General features: G+C 50.6%; 8 protein-coding genes across 8 annotated transcripts in view; 3 read left to right on the forward strand and 5 right to left on the reverse strand.

Moving 5' to 3' along the window:
• Window positions 1-512: 512 nt before the first annotated feature.
• Window positions 513-3,746, forward strand: PV10_03365 (uncharacterized protein). Its single transcript, XM_016367805.1, has 2 exons — window positions 513-927; window positions 1,206-3,746. Exons 1-2 carry the CDS (start codon window positions 631-633, stop codon window positions 3,492-3,494), a joined length of 2,586 nt encoding a protein of 861 aa, XP_016227323.1. The 5' UTR covers window positions 513-630; the 3' UTR covers window positions 3,495-3,746.
• A 281-nt stretch (window positions 3,747-4,027) lies between these two features.
• On the reverse strand, window positions 4,028-6,806 carry PV10_03366 (uncharacterized protein). The gene is made up of 2 exons (XM_016367806.1): window positions 6,377-6,806; window positions 4,028-6,306 (listed from the first exon to the last, which is right to left on the reverse strand). The coding sequence occupies exons 1-2, from the start codon at window positions 6,585-6,587 to the stop codon at window positions 4,058-4,060; spliced, it is 2,460 nt and encodes an 819-aa protein (XP_016227324.1). The 5' UTR covers window positions 6,588-6,806; the 3' UTR covers window positions 4,028-4,057.
• A 1,049-nt stretch (window positions 6,807-7,855) lies between these two features.
• On the forward strand, window positions 7,856-8,293 carry PV10_03367 (uncharacterized protein; the record flags this gene model as incomplete). The annotated part of the gene is made up of 1 exon (XM_016367807.1): window positions 7,856-8,293. The coding sequence occupies one exon, from the start codon at window positions 7,856-7,858 to the stop codon at window positions 8,291-8,293; it is 438 nt and encodes a 145-aa protein (XP_016227325.1).
• A 64-nt stretch (window positions 8,294-8,357) lies between these two features.
• PV10_03368 (uncharacterized protein) lies at window positions 8,358-8,603 on the reverse strand (the record flags this gene model as incomplete). Its single annotated transcript, XM_016367808.1, has 1 exon — window positions 8,358-8,603. The coding sequence occupies one exon, from the start codon at window positions 8,601-8,603 to the stop codon at window positions 8,358-8,360; it is 246 nt and encodes an 81-aa protein (XP_016227326.1).
• A 596-nt stretch (window positions 8,604-9,199) lies between these two features.
• Window positions 9,200-11,226, reverse strand: PV10_03369 (uncharacterized protein; the record flags this gene model as incomplete). Its single annotated transcript, XM_016367809.1, has 3 exons — window positions 10,741-11,226; window positions 10,475-10,664; window positions 9,200-10,424 (listed from the first exon to the last, which is right to left on the reverse strand). Exons 1-3 carry the CDS (start codon window positions 11,150-11,152, stop codon window positions 9,200-9,202), a joined length of 1,827 nt encoding a protein of 608 aa, XP_016227327.1. The 5' UTR covers window positions 11,153-11,226.
• Window positions 11,227-11,355: 129 nt separating this feature from the next.
• On the reverse strand, window positions 11,356-13,299 carry PV10_03370 (uncharacterized protein; the record flags this gene model as incomplete). The annotated part of the gene is made up of 1 exon (XM_016367810.1): window positions 11,356-13,299. One exon carries the CDS (start codon window positions 13,297-13,299, stop codon window positions 11,872-11,874), a length of 1,428 nt encoding a protein of 475 aa, XP_016227328.1. The 3' UTR covers window positions 11,356-11,871.
• Window positions 13,300-16,955: 3,656 nt separating this feature from the next.
• PV10_03371 (uncharacterized protein) lies at window positions 16,956-17,636 on the forward strand (the record flags this gene model as incomplete). The annotated part of the gene is made up of 1 exon (XM_016367811.1): window positions 16,956-17,636. The coding sequence occupies one exon, from the start codon at window positions 16,956-16,958 to the stop codon at window positions 17,634-17,636; it is 681 nt and encodes a 226-aa protein (XP_016227329.1).
• A 25-nt stretch (window positions 17,637-17,661) lies between these two features.
• PV10_03372 (uncharacterized protein) overlaps window positions 17,662-18,685 on the reverse strand; it is a gene marked incomplete at its 5' end in the record, with an annotated part of 3,910 nt that continues 2,886 nt past the window's right edge. The window contains one exon of the mRNA XM_016367812.1: window positions 17,662-18,652. Coding sequence (XP_016227330.1) covers window positions 18,207-18,652 — 446 coding nt within the window. The 3' untranslated portion in view covers window positions 17,662-18,206. The remainder of the gene's footprint in view (window positions 18,653-18,685) is intronic.

An 18,685-nucleotide genomic window follows, 5' to 3' on the forward strand; every position in this document is an offset into this window, starting at 1 on the left:
GGATCAGTGTGCGGTGTAGACTCAATACGAAAGGGCAGAACTATGTACATGCATATGTAGAATGTTTTGTACTTGGAGATGTGGACTGTCATGTGTACACGAATATGTACTCGTACTCCGTACTCCGTAGATTATGTTGATACTCACGTGGAATAATGGGGGAGACACCATGCCTAAAACAACATAGTCTCAGAGTTTAATAGTTTAATTGGCTGATTAGTATCTTGGCGCTTTTAAGAGCCAGGGGCCAAGGTTCCGAGGCGCCAGGAACAGGGAACTGGCAAGAGGAAAGTCGGCTGACCGAGAAGCAGAAGCCCTGGCACCCAAAGACTGAACCGGGGGACCAGAATCAGGCACAACAAGCGCAATCCCTGGTCAATCATTAGGCGACATTGGCGGAGTGGCTCCAAGCTATTGGGCCCCCAAGAGCCATTCCGTCACCCTCAACAAGGCCCGTGGGCCATGGGCCACTCGTCAACTCCCCAGCCCATCTTTTCGATGCGTTGGTTGAACGCGTACTCCGTACATACAATCAATCGATCCATCCTTCCTTCACTCTCAACACCTCTCATCAGCCTGCGAATCTCCATTTTATATACCTCGCATCTCCGAAATGTCATCGTCTTCATCATGTCTCCGCCGTTCAATGTCACTGCGGCCCGCTACCAGGCCTTCTGCCACGCAAACAATGACAACCCCACCTCTCCCACCTCTCAGAGCCTTGACCAGCGCCCGCGCCATGACCAGTGGGACACTCTCCAATCTGACGACACCATCATGACACGCACCAATGACCATGGGCTGTCAGACCTGGACTCGAAATTACGTTGTTGCTGTGGCCGACCAGAATGTGTCTATCTCGAGAACAACAATACTCTTCTAGGTGGCATCGAACGAGACCTCGAAACTGCGGCCAGACTTGGCCAGGTACGTGCACGTAATTCCTTCTTTGCTTCCAATCTCTTCAGGGTGGCTGCTGCTCCGGCTCTCATCCGAGGAAGGAGCTGCCCAACTTTTCTTTCAAGCAAGCATTTTCCTCTGCGACTTCTGCGGACCCTGTGCTGCAGAGCTGCCGGGGAGGCACATCTATCTTATGCGACCATCCTTCAACGAACGCATGCCATAAGATGGATCCTCGTCCTGCGCCGGCCGGCAACAATCCCAACGAAAGTGAAATCGGTGGTGGGCTAACCTTCGCTCTGCAGGCCCTCCTCAATCGACACGAAACATATGTTACTGACTCACAGCTCGAACATGAGCGACTCACCACCTACATCAATGAACTCGAGAATGAGCGCACAAACCTACAGTCCACGAATGAGAAGATTGTCGAGGAGAACCGTCAATTGCTCACCCGCCTGGAGACTGTCAATACCTCTCTCAAGGACAGCGATAGTCATGTCAAAAGCCTCGAAGCCCTCCTCAAGGACTGCGAGGTCGAAGTTCGCAGACTCAGCATCCTTACCCGCCGCACCGAAGAGCTAGAACTACAGATGATGGACATGGAAAAGGAACGAATGGTCTTGTCGCGCACTGTCGAGGACTCCAATAAGGAAACGAAGAGCACCATTAAGAGGTGGAGGGAAAGCGAGATGAAGCTCAGACAACTCGAGATCGAATTACAGAAGGTCGAATGGGAAGCCAAGCAGGATCGAGAACGTCATGAAGAAATCATTGCTCGACTGGAGAGGGAGCGAGTCCTTGAGAGAGAGCTGGGGGGCGCAGAGGCTCGTCTGAAAGGCGCCGCTGCCATCCAAGGCATCACCACTAATGCAACGGGCTCCAATGTCGTCAGCCATTTCGTTCGCGACATCCTTCAAGATAATGCTAATCTCCAAGCCGGTATTGCCGAATTGCGCGAGCTTTTGCAAACTTCGAATGAAGAAGTCCAAAACCTGAGAGAACAGATTCTCCAGCACCAACCTGTCGACTTGGAGCCATCTCAAACTGACGGCGCGAGATCCCGCCCATTGAGCGAACAGTTGTCTTGGGCTTCTCCCAAACAAGTGCAACAAGAAGTCCATGTCCATCACCATTATCACGCCAAGATAGCAGGGAAGAAGGATCGCACTCCTAACATCCGCAGAGCCTCCAGAAAACGTGCTTCTATCGGTCTGAGCATGTTGCCCTCAACACCAGAATCATCTTCCCCAACGACACCGATGGCAGGTGCGAGTCGTCTTGTCTCAAGCCCCGTCTATCCCATCACTCTACAACAGCCGCACCCAAGGAGGAATCGATGGTCGGTACAATCGGCCGCAACTGGCACTTCTCAGATGTCCAGTTTCCCCAGTTCTCCCAGATCATATTACGATCGCAGCAGCACCATATTTGATAGGCTTGAAGCTGGTGACGATTCTTCCCGACCAACCAGCCCCGAGTCCGCCGCCGACGACATGAGCTCTAGGAGGCGCGAGTCCAAATTTGATGACGATTTCGATGATGATCTGGCCGAAATACCCGAACGTGACTTCAACCAAAATGAAACTGACGCAAAGCCACTGTCGCACGTCTCTGACGACGACAAGGCCGAGCAAGACCGTGTTGCTGATATATGGTCAACCGATTTGACTCCTAAACCGTCACAAATACTGGTAGATAAGGATGAGGCTTCTCCGGGTAGCACCACACATCACCCCGAGGCGAACCCGAACGAAGACCTGTCAATACCTAGCCTCGAGGAGCGTGAACCTCCTGATCTACCGCTTGTTCATGATGAGACGTCCACCAGAGATTCGACCGATAATGTGGACACAGAGCCTTCAATATCCCTATCGCAGCCACTTGAAGAAGAATACGACTTCAACAACGTACTCGACATGCACAGTCGACCGGGCCTTCGGAGGAGAGGATCGCACGACTCGTTAGTATCCATATCTGGAATGGACATTCACATTGCCAAGCGCCCGTCGACGTCGACATCACAAGCCTCGAGCCTTTTGAAAGGCAACAGAGCATATTTTGCAAGGTCTCCGTCTGCGGCAAGATCCTTTTCGGCTGCGCAGCCACTTGCTACTGTGACAGAGTTTACAGCACTGAGCACGGCGAGGTCATTAGGTACAGGAGATGAAGGTGGTGAGAATGCTTCGAATGGCCCACCGCGAACACCCAGTCGGACTACCAGCATGAGCGTAGAGGCCTTGAGTGGACTTGCGGGACTGCCGGTTCCTTCGCAGGCTCAACCTCAAGCAGCGACTGGTGGATTCGGCCGTATGGTTGGGGGATGGGTTCGGAGCAAATGGGGTGTCACGCCTGTGAAATCGAGTGGCGATTTGCGTGCTCAGGCTCGGGCTCAAGACGAAGCACGACCACCTCCACCCGGGGATCCATTGTCAATGATGTTTGGCAGTCGAAGCCCGGGGATCAATCAGCCCGGGACAATACCTGGCTTCAGAACGATACGGAAACCACCATTGAATGGTGTGGAAGTCAAGATGATGGACGAGGTGGGCTTGAAAGAAATCCTTGCTGAATCTGACCAAAGTCATGAATGAGCAAGGCGAGCGAACGCTTTTTGTTTTACAGATTCATCTCCATGTCCCACTTTTATGTGGAACGATGGCTGAACATATCGCGTTTTTGAACAAACCAGTACAATGAACTGCAGCGACTGAACAAATCTTCTGGAGAGCGTTCGATTTGTATAGCATGGGCCCAGGTCGCCTGAACATAATTTGTTATTTAATGCCACTCCAGGTCTGTGTATAGATTCCTAGTGGGACATAATATAATCAAGAGAATACCAGTATCACGCTGTCATGATATATCCCGTTGCATGAGCGGGAAACATCAAACTAGACAATGTCATGCATGTCATATAGATTTTTGTGTGTGTGTGTGAGAGAGAGAGAGAGAACGGGTAGTCATAATCCTCATGAATCATCCAATTCAACGTATCTATCTATATCAATCGTCACGTCACCTCTTAACCCTAAACACCTTCCCTCCTTAGTACACATATATATATTCATACAAGGTTGAGAATTCGAGCGATGACAAGCAGATGCCAAACCAGACCCCCCCCCCCCCCAAAAAGAACGCCCGTGGTTTACCGACTTTATTTCCTGAGTAATCTGTGCAAGAGAACCAGAACCTTACGCCTGTTGACATACGTTGCGAGAAAGAGGGTTGAAATAGCAATCAAGGGGAAGAGGTGGCTATCGTCGCCAGTACCAGGAAGGGAGGCATAGTCGAGGGCATCGACGCGAGAGGCGGATGCGGATCGGAGGTCGGGCATGGCCATGATTTTCACCAGGAGAGAGTTCCAGCCGACGAAGCCGCGAGCGCGCATGCCCTTGGCCGTGTCGGGATGGTATTGCTCCCACAGCCAGCCAGACTCGGCGTAGGTGCGGTAGACGGAGTCGACCAGGCCGACCCTCAGAGCGGCGTACATGTCGCGGGCGCGCTTCTGGCGCGGTCCGGACTCTTGTGCGACTGTCAGTAGCTGCTTGATTGCCAGATAGTTGAAATGCACCCAAATCGGACCCCGATAGATGTTGGTGCCCTTGGAGTAGTAGCTGTCTCGAGGAGACAGGCTGCGCAGCCCGTGAGACGTCCACAGCTCGCTCGGCTGCCGCATCATGTCCAATACTGCTCCCAGATGGGGATGTTTGGCTGGGAGCAGGCCCAGGAGGAATGGCATAATGGAAACGTATCCACGATGGCAAATGTGTTCGATCTCTTTCTCTCCTCCATAGCCGTTGCGACCGACGCTCATTTTGGTGTCGCAGTACATTTGCTGTTTCTCTGACCAATGGATCTTGTCGAGACTCTGCAGAATGTCGCTTGATTGTTTTGAGAAGATTTCCTGTCCCTCTGCATCTGAGAGATAGGTCGCTACTGATTCGAGCGTCCTCGCCATGAGGCCGACCCAGGCTAAGGCGTCGACGTGCAGCTCGTCTGTCGATGGAGGCTCGAGACGAGGGTAGTCGGCCAGGCCGCTCGAGATGGCAAATTCCCGAGTCCTGAACTGCCACCGGTAGGTTTCAGGCGACAGCGACGCCGGCATCGCTGGTTGACCAGGGTGGCCCGCATTGATCTGGCGGAACCATGAATAGTGAAGTTTGAGCTTGGGATAGATGGATTTTAGGTACGCCTTTCCCAGATCCCTTGACAGGTGGTGTCGGCTGGGCATTCCATCATAGGGCACTGTGCCTTTCAGCTTGTCGAGGAGACTCTGAATGGCCAGAAACATGGTTGGCGGCGCGCTGAGGTGCGGATTCTGCGTCTGCAATTCAGGAGGCACTCGGTTGCGACCTTCCTTGCCAAGAATCATCTCTCGTGGTATCCAGCCCCGCTCGTCTATGAGATTCAGCCAGCTTGTGATCATTTCCACTCCCATGTCCAGATCCCAGTCGAGGATAGTTAAGAGGTGAAACCCTTCGTCGAACAGAAAGCCGCGGGCGAAAGCAGTTCTCGAGGGTACAGCACTGAATAGGGTGTGTGGTCCGCGTTCTTCGATACGGGCTTCTGAGAACTTGGCGAGTGCGTCATTCCAGTATTTTGGGGTCGCGTCTTGTTTGTTTGAAGATGCCTCTTCCGTGTTGACTGTGAAGGTGCCGTCGAAATACCCAAGGCTCCCGAGCAGGTTCGACAGTAGGCTCTGGGAGAAGTGGACGTGTTCGATGTTGGTGAACGGGGTCGCTGGAGAGAAGGTTGATTCAAACCGGGACTGGAAGGTGTATCGAGCATCGGCAACTGCCCCAATCAAGGAGTTTGGATTGATCATGTCGGGGTCTTTTCCAGAAGTGAAGGTGAGGTCAAAGGCGAAATCACCGTCCAACATCAGCTGGATAAAATGGAGATTGCCCAGTCCTGGTCGATTGGAGATCATGCCTCCACCAGCCTTGTTCTTTTTGAGACTTTTGAGAAAAATGGTCTTTGCCTGCCAGACCGAGTCGATGGCTACTTTCATGCTGTACACCGACACCTTGCGAGATGTTGTGCTGATGACGGAGGCTGCTGGAAGTCTGATGGTGAATTTTCCTACGCCCGGGGTTCTGCCTTTGCAAATAATGCCTTCCCTGCCAGTGTTCTTACACTTGATTTTGGATGCTTTATTCTCGCCAGCGATATAAAAGACAAGGGTTGTCTTTTGCCGACGACGAGCACCAGGTCGTTTAAATCCATGCACCTTGAGGCCCCAGCTTCCAGGAGCCTGGGCCTCTGGACCTTTTGCAAATTGGGTGATCAGGTCAAGATGGTTGGCTGTATCATTCATGACTTGGATTCCACCTTTACGAGCATCGTATTGGATCCATTCATATCTGACAGCTCCATCGTCTTGGTCGCACGAATGCCTGAAATCTTGAGGAATCGGTGAGAAGACGAAAGGACGAGTGGTCGACCTCGATCGACCGGGCTATTGAGGACTTACTTTTGGCAATTCCATTGTAGGAGGCTTGATCGGCATTGGACCACATCAATCCCATCAAGAGTGAGTCTGGGATCCTAGGTCGAACCCCAAAGTATACGTTGGGGCGATATGGACCCCATTGCAGCGATGTGTTGCTTGGTCGTGCGACATCTTGCGACCAGGCGGGGATTGCGTACAAGCAAATAGCCACAAACAGGAAGATGGACAACATGGTCCCAGGGGATCAAGGTTTCAACCTTGAGTCGAGACAGTGATGGCGATATAGGTTTTGCTTTCTGTCATTGTTGATCCATTCTCAATAGGACAAGTCCCTCTCTTGGTCTTGGTTTTACGACCAGCATGTATTTTCAGTACAGTGAGAAGGACACTTCCTGGTCATCAGAATACTTGGTAGACATTGATGAATAACTGTGGACTCGGGAGTGGTAGCATGGACAGGGGCTCTTGGCGTTTCAAGGATGCTTTGTGGTTTGTACTGGGGGCTTTATCACACGCAATCAAGGTGTTATCTTAGGTTGGTGATCGAGTGGGTCTGGACCAGCCATGGAGTTGGAGCCATGAGATTTGGTGGTGTGGTTTTCCTATATATGGTCAAACTTTGACAAACATCTAGCACGCCTGGACTTGGAGCAGGGGTTTCTGCGGTCCTGGTCGATCGATGGTTGCTTGTTTCTGGACGTGATCGATTGGCTTTTGCTTCGGAAGAGAGAAGATTGAAGGCGCACTGCGACCTCACTTTCGAGGCACGCGAGGATTCCATTGTGTGGCTTTGACATTGTGAATTGCGACGAGGATGAAATTGCCGAGCTCTGGTGGTTGTGGTGGAGGGGAAGTTCAGGAGACTCTCACATGAAGATTAATCTCCAGAAGACTGATTGGGGTTAGTCGGTCCACCCTTGTTGCGAGATATGGCTTCTGGTTGGTCAGTGGCCATAAATTCTCCAGGCATCCACCAGTTCCAGAATTCCCCCCTTGCTCTTTCCCTATGAAATAATAAGAAGTTTTCCCAAGTTTGGGGGCAGGTACGATTGTCTACAGAAAAAGATTTCCTAGAAAGTCGTCACATATTGAGGATTATTGCAGATGTGTCTTTTTATCAACCTGTCATAAACAGTGACAGACGTGCAGCCGCAGTCATGTACGACATCGGTCAGCCTGTCTGGGTGTCAACAAAGTACCTTATGCATGTCTCCTTTCTATCCGACAATGACAGCTGACGGCGGACTTGGTGGTTCATGTCCAGTTCTCAAGGTTTGTCTCCACAGCCACAGGGGCACCTTCCTTGTCTAGGATTAAAATAGGCAACACTCACGTGATATGATGTCCCTGCAAGGGAAGGACCCTCCCTGTTCCTTTCCCTTTCCCCGCTCTTATTACAGTCCACCATCTTCCCTCTACCAGCATCAGACTGCAAGACTCAACTCACCATCAACCCTGTGAGAAGTCTCCTCTCTTCTCGTTGACAATCCCAGTCCCAAGATGGAAGGACGATGCCAATGTGGACAAATCCGGTTCACGACACCGACACCACAACCACAGGCGTTGTATATCTGCCACTGCACCGAGTGTCGACACCAATCATCGTCAACATACGGCATGACAGCCATCTTCCCCTACTTTGAGATCACTCCTCCCCATCCAGGAGCCATTGGCATCTACAGCCGGCCCAATTCTCACTATCGTACCGTGGGGTATTTCTGTACCAACTGTGGTTCGCGGTTGATTCATGCCGATTATATCGCCGAGGGTCAACCAGCCAAGATGCTCAGTGTGAAGGCGGGTTGCTTGACTGGCCTCAACAAGGACATGATGCGGTCGGCCATTCATATCTGGACAAAGTCGGCCGTTGTCGATATTCCAGAAGGCGTTGAGGCTTATGAGGAGGAGCCTCCCGGTGGCAGTTTCAATGAGAAATAGTCGTTTGCCTTTTAGATTTCTCCTTGCTTCGGCGTCCCTGTCCTGTCTTGTCCTGTCCTCGCCTCTATGTCTGTGGGTTCTGTTGAGGCTCCGTTTCCAATTTTGGAGCGTGGAATAGTCGAGGAGGTTGGACTGGTGTTGGTGCTGTGACAATCGTCTCATCGTCATCAGTCTTCTCCTTGGTATTCGCCGCCGCCTGTGCCTGGTCCCTTTCCCTTTCCTTCTGTGCGGCATCGTATTCCTTCTCTTCGTCACTTCTCCTGTCGCAGCACCAGCAGCACATGAGCATCCACCAATTGACGAGATCCATTGGTCCACGATAATTCTTCCAAGGCAATTAGACTCGCTAGAATGTCCATGCAACTGTAAGTGTAAATTCGGTACATGACCCTCCCGACCACATCGAATATATAGTAATCATACGAATCGATGGCGTCCCTATCTATTCACCATTCCACTTACAGTGAACTCGTGGCTCCCTCTGGCCATCAGGATTGTGGCTATGCAGCAATTCTGAAACAGGGCATTGCTGGCACAGACGTGTATCAGATCCTTGGCTGGGCGCAAGTGCTAAGTAAGTAGTTTGGTTCAACTTTTATCAACAGGCAGAAATAATTGACTGGATTTCTACAAAGTTACTCTACAAATGAATCTCCTCCGTTGTTCCTAGACATAATCACTGGCGTGATTGGAGGCATAGTCGCCGCCAACCTCAAGCCCACTCTGTCCAGCCTACCTCTATCAGCTGTAGCCACTTCTACAGCCCATCTAAAGTCTTAAGGGGTCATCACCCGCATCAATTTCAACTCAAAGACAGTGGTCGAGCTGGAAACAAGTCATACTCTTGATTGTGACTCGCGCTTTTCGCATGCATCATTGCCCCTTATTTTACCGCCTAGATTGAACTCATAAATTCGCTTGCAACACATCGCCATCTCCCTGGATGTCCTGCTTGCTCAACATCTTGCCCTTCCGCATCAACTCCGCCGTCTTCATCACTACCGGGTCTTGTTGCATGCTGGCAACCGCGACAACCTCATCCCCTTTGGTGTAGTACGCAACAAACTTGCTGTTCTCCGGCTCCCCTTTCAAAATCATATCATCGTAGCCTCCCACGGTGTTTCCGCAATAGCGCAATTGTGTTCCCAGTGCTGACCAGAAGATGGGAATAAATGGCTTCTGCTTGCTGCCAGGTTGGGCGATCTGTTGGCCTACACTTCGTCCCTGGTTCTGAGCCACGTTCCAATGCTCGATCCTCACTGGATTGCCCCCTCCACCAGGACCATGGTAGGGATAGGTGGCAATGTCTCCAATTGCCCACACATCCGAAAGTCCCTTGACTGAAAATTGCTCGTCCACCGCTATGCTTCCATCCTTTTCCAACGTAATGGACGAGTTGTCTTTGAGGTATTCCGTGGCTGGGGCAACCCCGATGCCGAGTATGACCAGGTCAGCCTCCAGCTCGGTCCCATCCTTGAGCTTGACTGCTCCCACTGAGCTCAAGCCTACCGCATTGGCGACTTTGGATGCGGGGACAGCGGAATCAACACTTGCGTTCAGGTAAAATTTAGCTCCATTCTTCTCGAGAGCCTTTTGGAAAATTTGACCGACTTCCTTGCCCATGACTCGTTCCAGAGGAGCCGCTTCCATACCAACGATGGATACCGAATTCTCCTTTGCTAGAGCATTGGCGACCTCCATGCCAATGAAGCTAGATCCAACAACGACAATCTTCTTGCCCTTGTCGCCAACAGCATCCATGATTTTTTGGGTGTCGCTGACTTGTCGGAGAAGGAAAATGTTGGACAGATCTTTGAAACCAGGTAATGGCAGTTGTCTCGGGGTCCCACCAGTGGCAAGAATCAATTTCGTATATGGATAAGATTTGCCAGTCTTGGTCTTGACCTCCTTGGAGGAGAAATCGATTGCTGTGGCGGTATCATTTTCGAAAGTGATGCTTCCATCAGCATACCATTCTCCGGGTTGTAGGTAGATTTTCGAAGCATCAGTGATCAAAGCCTTGGATAGCTTGGTCCGATCAATTGGTAAACCTTCATTGGTGATGACAGTGATTTGGCCAGGATAGCCTCGTTCACGCAGTTTAAGCAGAGCACCGAAAGTGCCTGAGCCTCTGTGCAAGATGATCAGTTGGGGATCCAGAATGACTTTCGAGAGACTTACGCTCCGACGATGACCACTTTGTCATCTGAGGTAGGTTTGGTCTTGATGTTCACTTGTCTGCTTCCTTTCTTGACATCCGCCTCTTTGCCTTTGATATAAACTGCACCATTCTTCTCCTCGACGCTGAAGGTATTGAGAGCATTTGGGCCTGGAGAGTCTTCCACATCGCCAGAGTGGACATTGAAACATGCTGCAGGATGCCAAACATGTCAGTCATGAGTTCTAGACTTTAAGCGCAAATGACATCTTTCAGGATTTCGACATACCTCCATGCCAGGGACATGTCAACCGCCCTTCCGGGGTCAGGACCCCGTTCTTCAATGGCGCACCGTAATGTGTGCAATTGGCATTGACAGCAGAGATTTTGCCATTGACCTTGACCAACAACACCTTACCACCTTCGATACCCTCTACTTCTGCTTCGACTTTGTCGAGCTCCTTGAGATCTGACAGAGTGGAAGGGGACTTTAACTTGAATTCCTGGGCCATGATGACAGAGGTCTGATGGAACGACCTTGAAGATGAGTACGGTACGATCAGGGAAGACTGAGCCTTGCTATATCTGTGCGAAGGCACCAAATGCCGACTTGTAGGTGACCGAGGATAAAGATGTGTTAGTGGACTACGGTTTGATTGCAGGAAACGGATAAGCGACCGCGGGGTAAGTTTTGAGGACATGAAATGTGAGGGACAGGAGGACCGGAGAACAAGAGGACAAGAGGCCAGGAGAATAATGATTACAGCGATTAAAGCGAAAGAGGAGGGGAGAAAGGTGGGATGGGTGGTAATAGTGCAGTGTAGCGCAGTGAGCGATGGTAGAATTGGGAAATCGTCTATCACGTCAGGACCGAAGGGGGGGACGACTTCTTGGGAAAGAGCGTGTCATACACGTGGAGCAAATGAGGCAGGTGCGAGGGGTGCCTCTCAAAGCTCGCTGCTTATGGTCGCTCTGGCTCCTCAACTGCCATTGATCTTCGATAGATATCCTCATGACTTCATATTCGGTCGGAAGAACATGTCATGGACCCATCCCATTACTGTCCTGCACGTTTACCTGGTCCTGAATTGTTCCCTGACAAATTAATCGTTGCACCTTCTCCAAAAGTCTCGGTCGAGAGACCACGACGCGCCGGATGCTTTGCGTCATTGTTCCGTCGGTGGACCACCCACGGATGTTTCCGTCCGGCTGTCGACCAATGAATGTCCACTGATTGTTAACATGATCCAGCCAATGAAATGCGACTAAGGAATCAGAATGCATGTGCCAGCCAAAAATGTTTCCATTTGCTTCAACGCCAGTGACGCCTTGAATCCCTAATTGATCAACGCTATCATCCACGAAGACATGATGGGCCACGGTTCTAGGATCTTGCTCAGAATCATCGGTGGTCACCAATTCAACTGCGGATCCTGGATGGTGTCTGTGCAGGAGCAGATAGCCTCGACGTCACACTGCCTTCACGGCTCAGACCTCTCGCTCCCGTCATGAACGCGCCAACTGCGGATATCTCGGGTCGAGCACCTGACTGTTGAATTCTCTCAAACCTGAGCCGATCTTCTTCGAGCGCCTTTTGCTCAGCATCCTTGTTCAACAAGGTTCCGTCAATCTGGAGTGACCAGGTGTGTCGATCGTGTCCGGGGACCACTTCAGTGTCAAGTACTCGGTATGTGAGCGTGCTGGACACTTTGTTCCCAGTTTCGTCTGTGAAAAATCCGATTTCATCTGTCGACTCCGTCGGGCCAGCAGGATCCTGAGGTTGGGAACCTTCGTCCAACATATCGATATCTTGTTCTTTCGACGTTCCATCTTCATCCCGCAGTCTAGCCTTTCTGCCTTTTCTCCCCTTTCCACCCTGACCTTTATGAGGCCCATTCCACGTCCATTCCTGAGGTATTCGGTTTTGTCCGATGGCCGACTGAAAATAGTTGTAACTGACCAGCCCAATAAATCCCTCCGAAGTGACATTGGTCCATCCATATAACTCATCTCCCCTCTCTGGTCGAAATGTCAACAATGTGACGGTGAGCCATGTCCAACAGACGCCAAACTCGTCGGCTGTTCGTGCGAGAACTTCGGTCCCGGGGCGCACCTCTGCAGAATCTGGAGCTAGTAGTGGCAGGTTGGCCGAACTATCTGGCTTGGCCGAAAGGACAGGGTCGGAAAATCCAAGGACAATTCCTTTTGCAGGGGGAAAGTATGTGAGAAGGAGGGGTGCCAGGTGGGCTGCGAGAATTGAGGAGCTAGCCGATTCGAGGGCGATGGCAGGTATCGAGACATAGAGAGACAGGCGCGTAGAGTAGAATGATGAGGGGTCAGACGACTCGAGTAGATCTGCGAGAATCTCCTCTACCTGAGGACTCTCCAAAACATCTTGCTCGAGGTTGCTGTCTTCTTCGATTGCATCAACTGCTTCCTCTTGATCCACCTCAACCCCGTTCACTTTGTCGGTTTGTTCAATTTCTTCTTGCAACCCAGGACTTGCATCCGCTTTGTCTCTTCTCTTCTTCTTCTTCTTGCTCTTCTTGGGTGTCTCGATTGGTGATGCTTGTGCCGGTGGCGGTGTATCGTTGGCATCCTCCTCTATCCGCTGTTTCTTGTTCTTCTTCTTTTTGGAAGAATCTTTGGCTTCATGATCATGCTTTCTTTTTCTGGGGGTTGTTGCAGTGTCCATCTCCGCCTGTTGCGCCTTATGCGCTCCGTTCGCCTTAATCGACATGAACGATTGTGTCGACACGGACGTATAGACTTTTCCGTCGAGTGTTTTGAGCTGCGCTGACTGCGCTCTAGAAGAAAGATTCACAAAATTTCTCGAGCCATCGGACATGCGGGGAAGAGGTTGACCGACGCCGATCTTGGCATTTCTCAACTGCGGATCATATGACGGTTTTGGCGGTTATCATTTACGGTGGAGCACAGGATCGAAAACAGACTCCCCTTCAACTGGCAAAACATGAAGACTGCTTGTGTTCATATTCTTTAATTGTCTCTCGTCTCTACCGCCTAGTCACATTCTACATATGATTTTCACGTTGTTGGTGTGATGGCGACTCTCAACCCACGTGAATTCCACAGCAGACCTAACCGCCTTCAACGGGCATTCTCAGTCTGGAATTGCGGCCTTGCTATGGGTAGCATCATACTCAACCCCAATCAGGTAGTCCTCTTATCCAAAATGAGGGCTTGCATGTTGCAATAGGACTGAAGACCTCCGACTGGTTATCTGTCAGTATTTGCAAAGACACTGTATCACAGGAATCGACTTGAAAGACTTACCACCCCACTCATATCCAATACCACTCTCTTTGTGACCTCCAAATGGCGTATGAGGATCAAGCGAGATATGGTTATTGATCCAGACACTACCAGCCTCGAGTTGGCGCGCAATACGTTCCGCTTGGTCTAAATCATTGGACCACACGGAAGCGCCTAGACCTTGCTGAGTATTGTTCGCCCGACTAATAACATCATCCTCATCGCTCCACTCTAGGAGAGGAACAATAGGACCAAAAGGCTCCTCTGTGACGATCCGAGAGTCTTCTGCCGGCTTCTCGATAATGGTAGGGTTAATGAAGTACCCTGGTTTTTCCTCTCCAAGACCACCAACAGCAACTGACCATTTCTCCTTCTCGATGTCCGCAAAGAATGTCTTGACCTTTTCGAATTGCATCGAATTCTGAACAGGACCGAGGAACACATCGCCACTTTTTCCATCTCCTATCTTGAGTCCTCTGGTGAAGTCCACGATGGCTTGACGGAACTCGTTGAAGATGGATTGATGGACATAAATCCGCTTGATAGCTAAGCATATCTGTCCAGCATTCAAGAAGGCCAGAGTTGCAATCTGCTTGAACTCAGTATATGCGTCGTCAATGCATTCATGGATATCACCTTTGCAGCAGTTTCCTTGATATCGACATTTGCAGTCACAATCGCCGGATCATTTCCACCCCTGCAGCTTTTATTAACCACTGTCTCACCCGGCAAGGGACGGAACCTCGACATACAACTCCAGAGTCACTCGCTTCAGCGTCTTTGACGCACTGGCCATGACCAACTTCCCAGTCGCAGTAGATCCCGTGAAACTGATCTTCTTCGGACCAGGGTGCGATGTCAGCCATGGGCCGAGATTATCGTCGCCACTCAATACTTGCACAACTCCCGGTGGGAAGAAGTTCTGTGCCAGCTCGCCGAGTTTCAGTCCACAGTATGGGGTGAAGGGCGAAGGTTTGATGATGATCGGGTTGCCGGTAAGTACTGCTGGGGCGATTTTGCCGCAAGCGAGATGGACTGGAAAATTCCATGGCACGATGCCGACTGCCAAACCTAGTGGAGTATATCGTGTGATGACCTTCTTTTCATTTGTTTCCTCGATAATCGTCTCCTTCAGTTCGATGCTGGCCAGCTCTCTCAGCCACTGAACTCCAACCTGAACTTCGTCGGTCGCGTTGGATAACTGAACGGTTGATTAGCAGACTTTACAGCCACTTCAGAGGGGGGGAGAAGAGGTCTCTACCGGCTTTCCTTGCTCTTGAGTAAGCATATTCGCAAAGTCATCGGTATATTTCTCAAGCTCATCGGCAAAATCAAGAATAGCCTGCTTTCGATCCGCCCACGGAGTTTTCGACCATGTCTCAAAAGCTTCGTTCGCTGCTACCACGGCATTTTCGACATCCTCTCGAGTGGCTACAGGGACTTCAGGGTTTGGTTTCCCTGTGGCAGGATTGATTCCATGTCGGGTGGTTTTTGTGCCCGTTAGCTTCCCGTTGATGGTGTTGTAAAACCCACTGAAGGCGTCAAGCTTGGTCGGCGATGAAACAGAACCCATCGTCAGATAGTTTCTCGAACGTCAAAATGCTCTGTACAAAATATTTGGATTGTGTGCACTGAGACGGCTTTAAACGATGATCATGGGCTCCTTCAGGGTGAATCTGTACCTCCATGCACACTGCGGCCAATATTTACAGACTTCTGTTTCGGGCATCTCAGCGGTCTGCGTCGTCCAATGTCGGACTTTGGTTACTGTATCATCTCACCGAGGCCCTGCTTCTTACGTACAGCTCTTTTCTCAGTATTAAGGAGCGTACGAGACAATCACTGTGCGGAAGAAGAGAAGTGGAATAGCCCCGAAAATCCGAAACACCGAGACACGACTCCAATAAATCCGATTGATTGGGTGCGCTTTTTGATCGGATTTGGAAGATGAAGGACCTGCCGACCGGTGATCTCATCATAGTCGAGGCTGCAGGAATCTAGATACATTGTATCTTTGACAGTATGCGTGCCTGCGGATTAGGTAGCGACTTTACAGAAGTGGTCGACAACTTGCCTAGATGCTGATGGATGTGATGTGACCATAAGTGACGTCAATCACTCACAAGATTGTCATGATGCGGATGATTCCAGAGATCCAGTCAAGGGAGATGACTTCTAGGGCTAGTCTGGACGAACGTTCCTCGACCCTACGTAGGCCTCATGCTGCCTCCCAGATATTCAAAGGGCAGGTCAGCACTCATCTTGTTGCTCATCCTACGGAGCGAAGCGGAGTAGTATACATTGGGGTTTGTGTCCTATTGTAGGAAATCTTGGAATCCGAGAGTGCCCTGGAGAGAGTGCCCTGGAGAGAAGTGTAGAGGAGTGATTTCTAGAGCTCTGTAGGCGACTTAGCGTTATTTACAGCTGCTACTCGCTGCATATATTTTATTCTTGGCAAAATTGGCACATATCCAAGTAGGCCTCAGGACAGTCAACATTCGTGATGCCCAGAATGGTGTTGAAAGGGCATTGCCCCTGTGACGTTGAACCACAAAACCGATAGTCCACCATATGCTAGGTAGGAGGTCCTATATCACTGTCACAGACAAACACATGGCCAAGGCTGTGACAAGGACAGACAAGGTCGGTTCTCGATATTCTATGTTTTATACGTCTGAAGTGGAGAATGGATGTGACAAAGGCCAGAATTGCCCCAGCGAGTAGCAAACCCAGGATCTGGCCTTTACTGGCGTGTTTTCCCATCCATGCCATCACACAACCATGACGGATCTGGGGAACACGAATCATTGTGCGACCGTTGTTTGAGTCAGAGCCATGGGCTCGTTTGCTGGGACACGGTATATAAGTTGCAAGTTAACTAATGAACGTGAGATCTATCCTTTCTGTACCCGAGGCCACAAGTTCTACCACAAAGAAGAAGAAACAACGGCTATCTGCAGGTGAGCCAGTTATAATTACACAAACCCGTTGTTCTTACTACGCAGAACACACCGTTCGTTCTCTTGAGAGTTTTACCATGTGTAAAACTAGAATCGCAGTCTGGGCATGTGGATGTCGAGATCGAGGAGGGGTTGAGGTATGTGGTGAGTACAAAGTTCCATTTCTACCCTTTTGGCCCGAGCAAATTGAGAAAAAGGGTCTAGATGGCTCATTCTTCTGTCCACTAACCTCAGCACAACAGACTATATCAAGGAAGGAGGGCACCACATGAGAGACTTTGTACCAGGTCCAAAGGAATTTTCAATGAAGAACCAGAAATGCTGGAAGCATCGACCAAAGGGCCGAAGACAGTATACGGAACAAGACGTGGAGAATTCGATCGAACGCATGGAGGAAGCAGCTGAGTACAGAATTACTCATGCTGAAGCCATATCAAAACGCGACGAATTCGGCTGGGGGCCTGACAACACTCCGGATGGAAAGCCTCCAGTATATCGCCGGGTACCTGTCGACCCGATGCTCGACGGGATGAGCCAGAGTACAGAGCGAGGAATGGAAGGAACGGGGCGTAGGGCGGAAGAACTGGCGCGAACAGTAGATGAACTTGTGCGAACAGTAGAAGGAAGAGAAAATCGTCACGACCATCTTGACGGGATGCTGAGCGAAATGGGAACTGTTGGAGAATCATCTCAGCATGGAAGGTTGCCACCTGGTTTTTGGCATAACGACCAAGAGACACAATCTGTAGAGAGACTCGGTCGTATTGACGACTGGGATATAAGTCCTGCAGAGGCCCGACAGGGGCGTGTGCGCGAAAGAGAACTCGAGGAACACCACTCGACGAGACCTTGGGAAAGGCCAGAGACACCTCGAGGACGACGCCGCGATGAAAAGCGCAGGAGACACTCTCCAGATTCGGGAGACGAACGCCGCGGCAGACGAGGCTGAATAGCGTTATCAGCTAGGATCGCTGCCTCGTCCAAGCCACGATGGTGAGGTTCCAGATGGCCAGGAGGATTCTCCTACACAGAAGTGTCAAGCTCAGGTAGATGCAGAGATAGGAGACGTGATCCTATGTTTGTGCCTTTATTTAAGCTCATAGTTCCCGTCGAGCTCCTGAGAAAAATGGCCCTGAAGTTGTCTATCATGGAGCATCTATTTCCTCGTATGCCTTGCGCTTGTATGCTGTCTCCACTTTTCCGCATCAGCATATGGCATTTCAGTGTTCATCCTTTCCTAGCCTCTAAACAGGCAATGTCAACTTTCTTCGCTCGTGATTGAATCTCGTTTCTCAGTAATGGGAACCATCAACTGACCGATTGTAGCAGCCCCGACGTCAGCCGCCACCATAGCCTCCATCGCAAGTCTCATACTGGCTGTCAGCACCGTAACCACTCTGAACTCAACAGCCTCCCATCCCAGTATCTCCATTGGCCTCCTACGCCATGCCCGGAAGAAACCACGCCATGTCTCTGCTTGTTATCACTCCTGTCGTCATCATCGCTCTCATTATTCCCGTCAACGGTATCCTTGTCTGTCCTGTTCAGATCTGCGAGGCCTAGAGCTTTGTTGTTGATGTCGATAGTCGGATGCACCATCGTAGCCGCCATAACCTGATTGCTCTTGACGTCCGTAGTTATCGGAGCCATAGCCGGATTGTTCCTGACGGCCATATCCAGAGGAGGACTCATTTTGACGTCCGTAGTTATCGGAGCCATAGCCAGATTGTTCCTGACGGCCATATCTAGAGGAGGACTCATTTTGACGTTCGTACCTATCGGAAGCGGAAAATGAGGCCTGTTGGGAATCGTAGCCACTGCCGTGTGAGCTGGTGTTATCATCTCGTCGACCGTAGCCTTGCGAAGTGGTGTTATCATCTCGTCGACCATAGCCTTGCGAAGTGGTGTTATCATCTCGCCGACTGGAACCATGCGAGCTGATGTTATCATCTCGTCGACCGTAGCCTTGCGAACTGGTGTTATCATCTCGTCGGCCAT

This window comes from Exophiala mesophila (genome assembly GCF_000836275.1).
Source record: "Exophiala mesophila strain CBS 40295 unplaced genomic scaffold supercont1.2, whole genome shotgun sequence".
Taxonomy (NCBI): Eukaryota; Fungi; Ascomycota; class Eurotiomycetes; order Chaetothyriales; family Herpotrichiellaceae; genus Exophiala; species Exophiala mesophila.

Coding starts and splice junctions, on each gene's coding strand:
- PV10_03366 (XM_016367806.1), bottom strand. CDS start 6,587: ATGTTGTCCATCTTCCTGTTTGTGGCTATTTGCTTGTACGCAATCCCC. Junction 6,307..6,376: donor CTACAATGGAATTGCCAAAA/GTAAGTCCTCAA, acceptor CGATTCCTCAAG/ATTTCAGGCATTCGTGCGAC.
- PV10_03365 (XM_016367805.1), top strand. CDS start 631: ATGTCTCCGCCGTTCAATGTCACTGCGGCCCGCTACCAGGCCTTCTGC. Junction 928..1,205: donor CTGCGGCCAGACTTGGCCAG/GTACGTGCACGT, acceptor TTCGCTCTGCAG/GCCCTCCTCAATCGACACGA.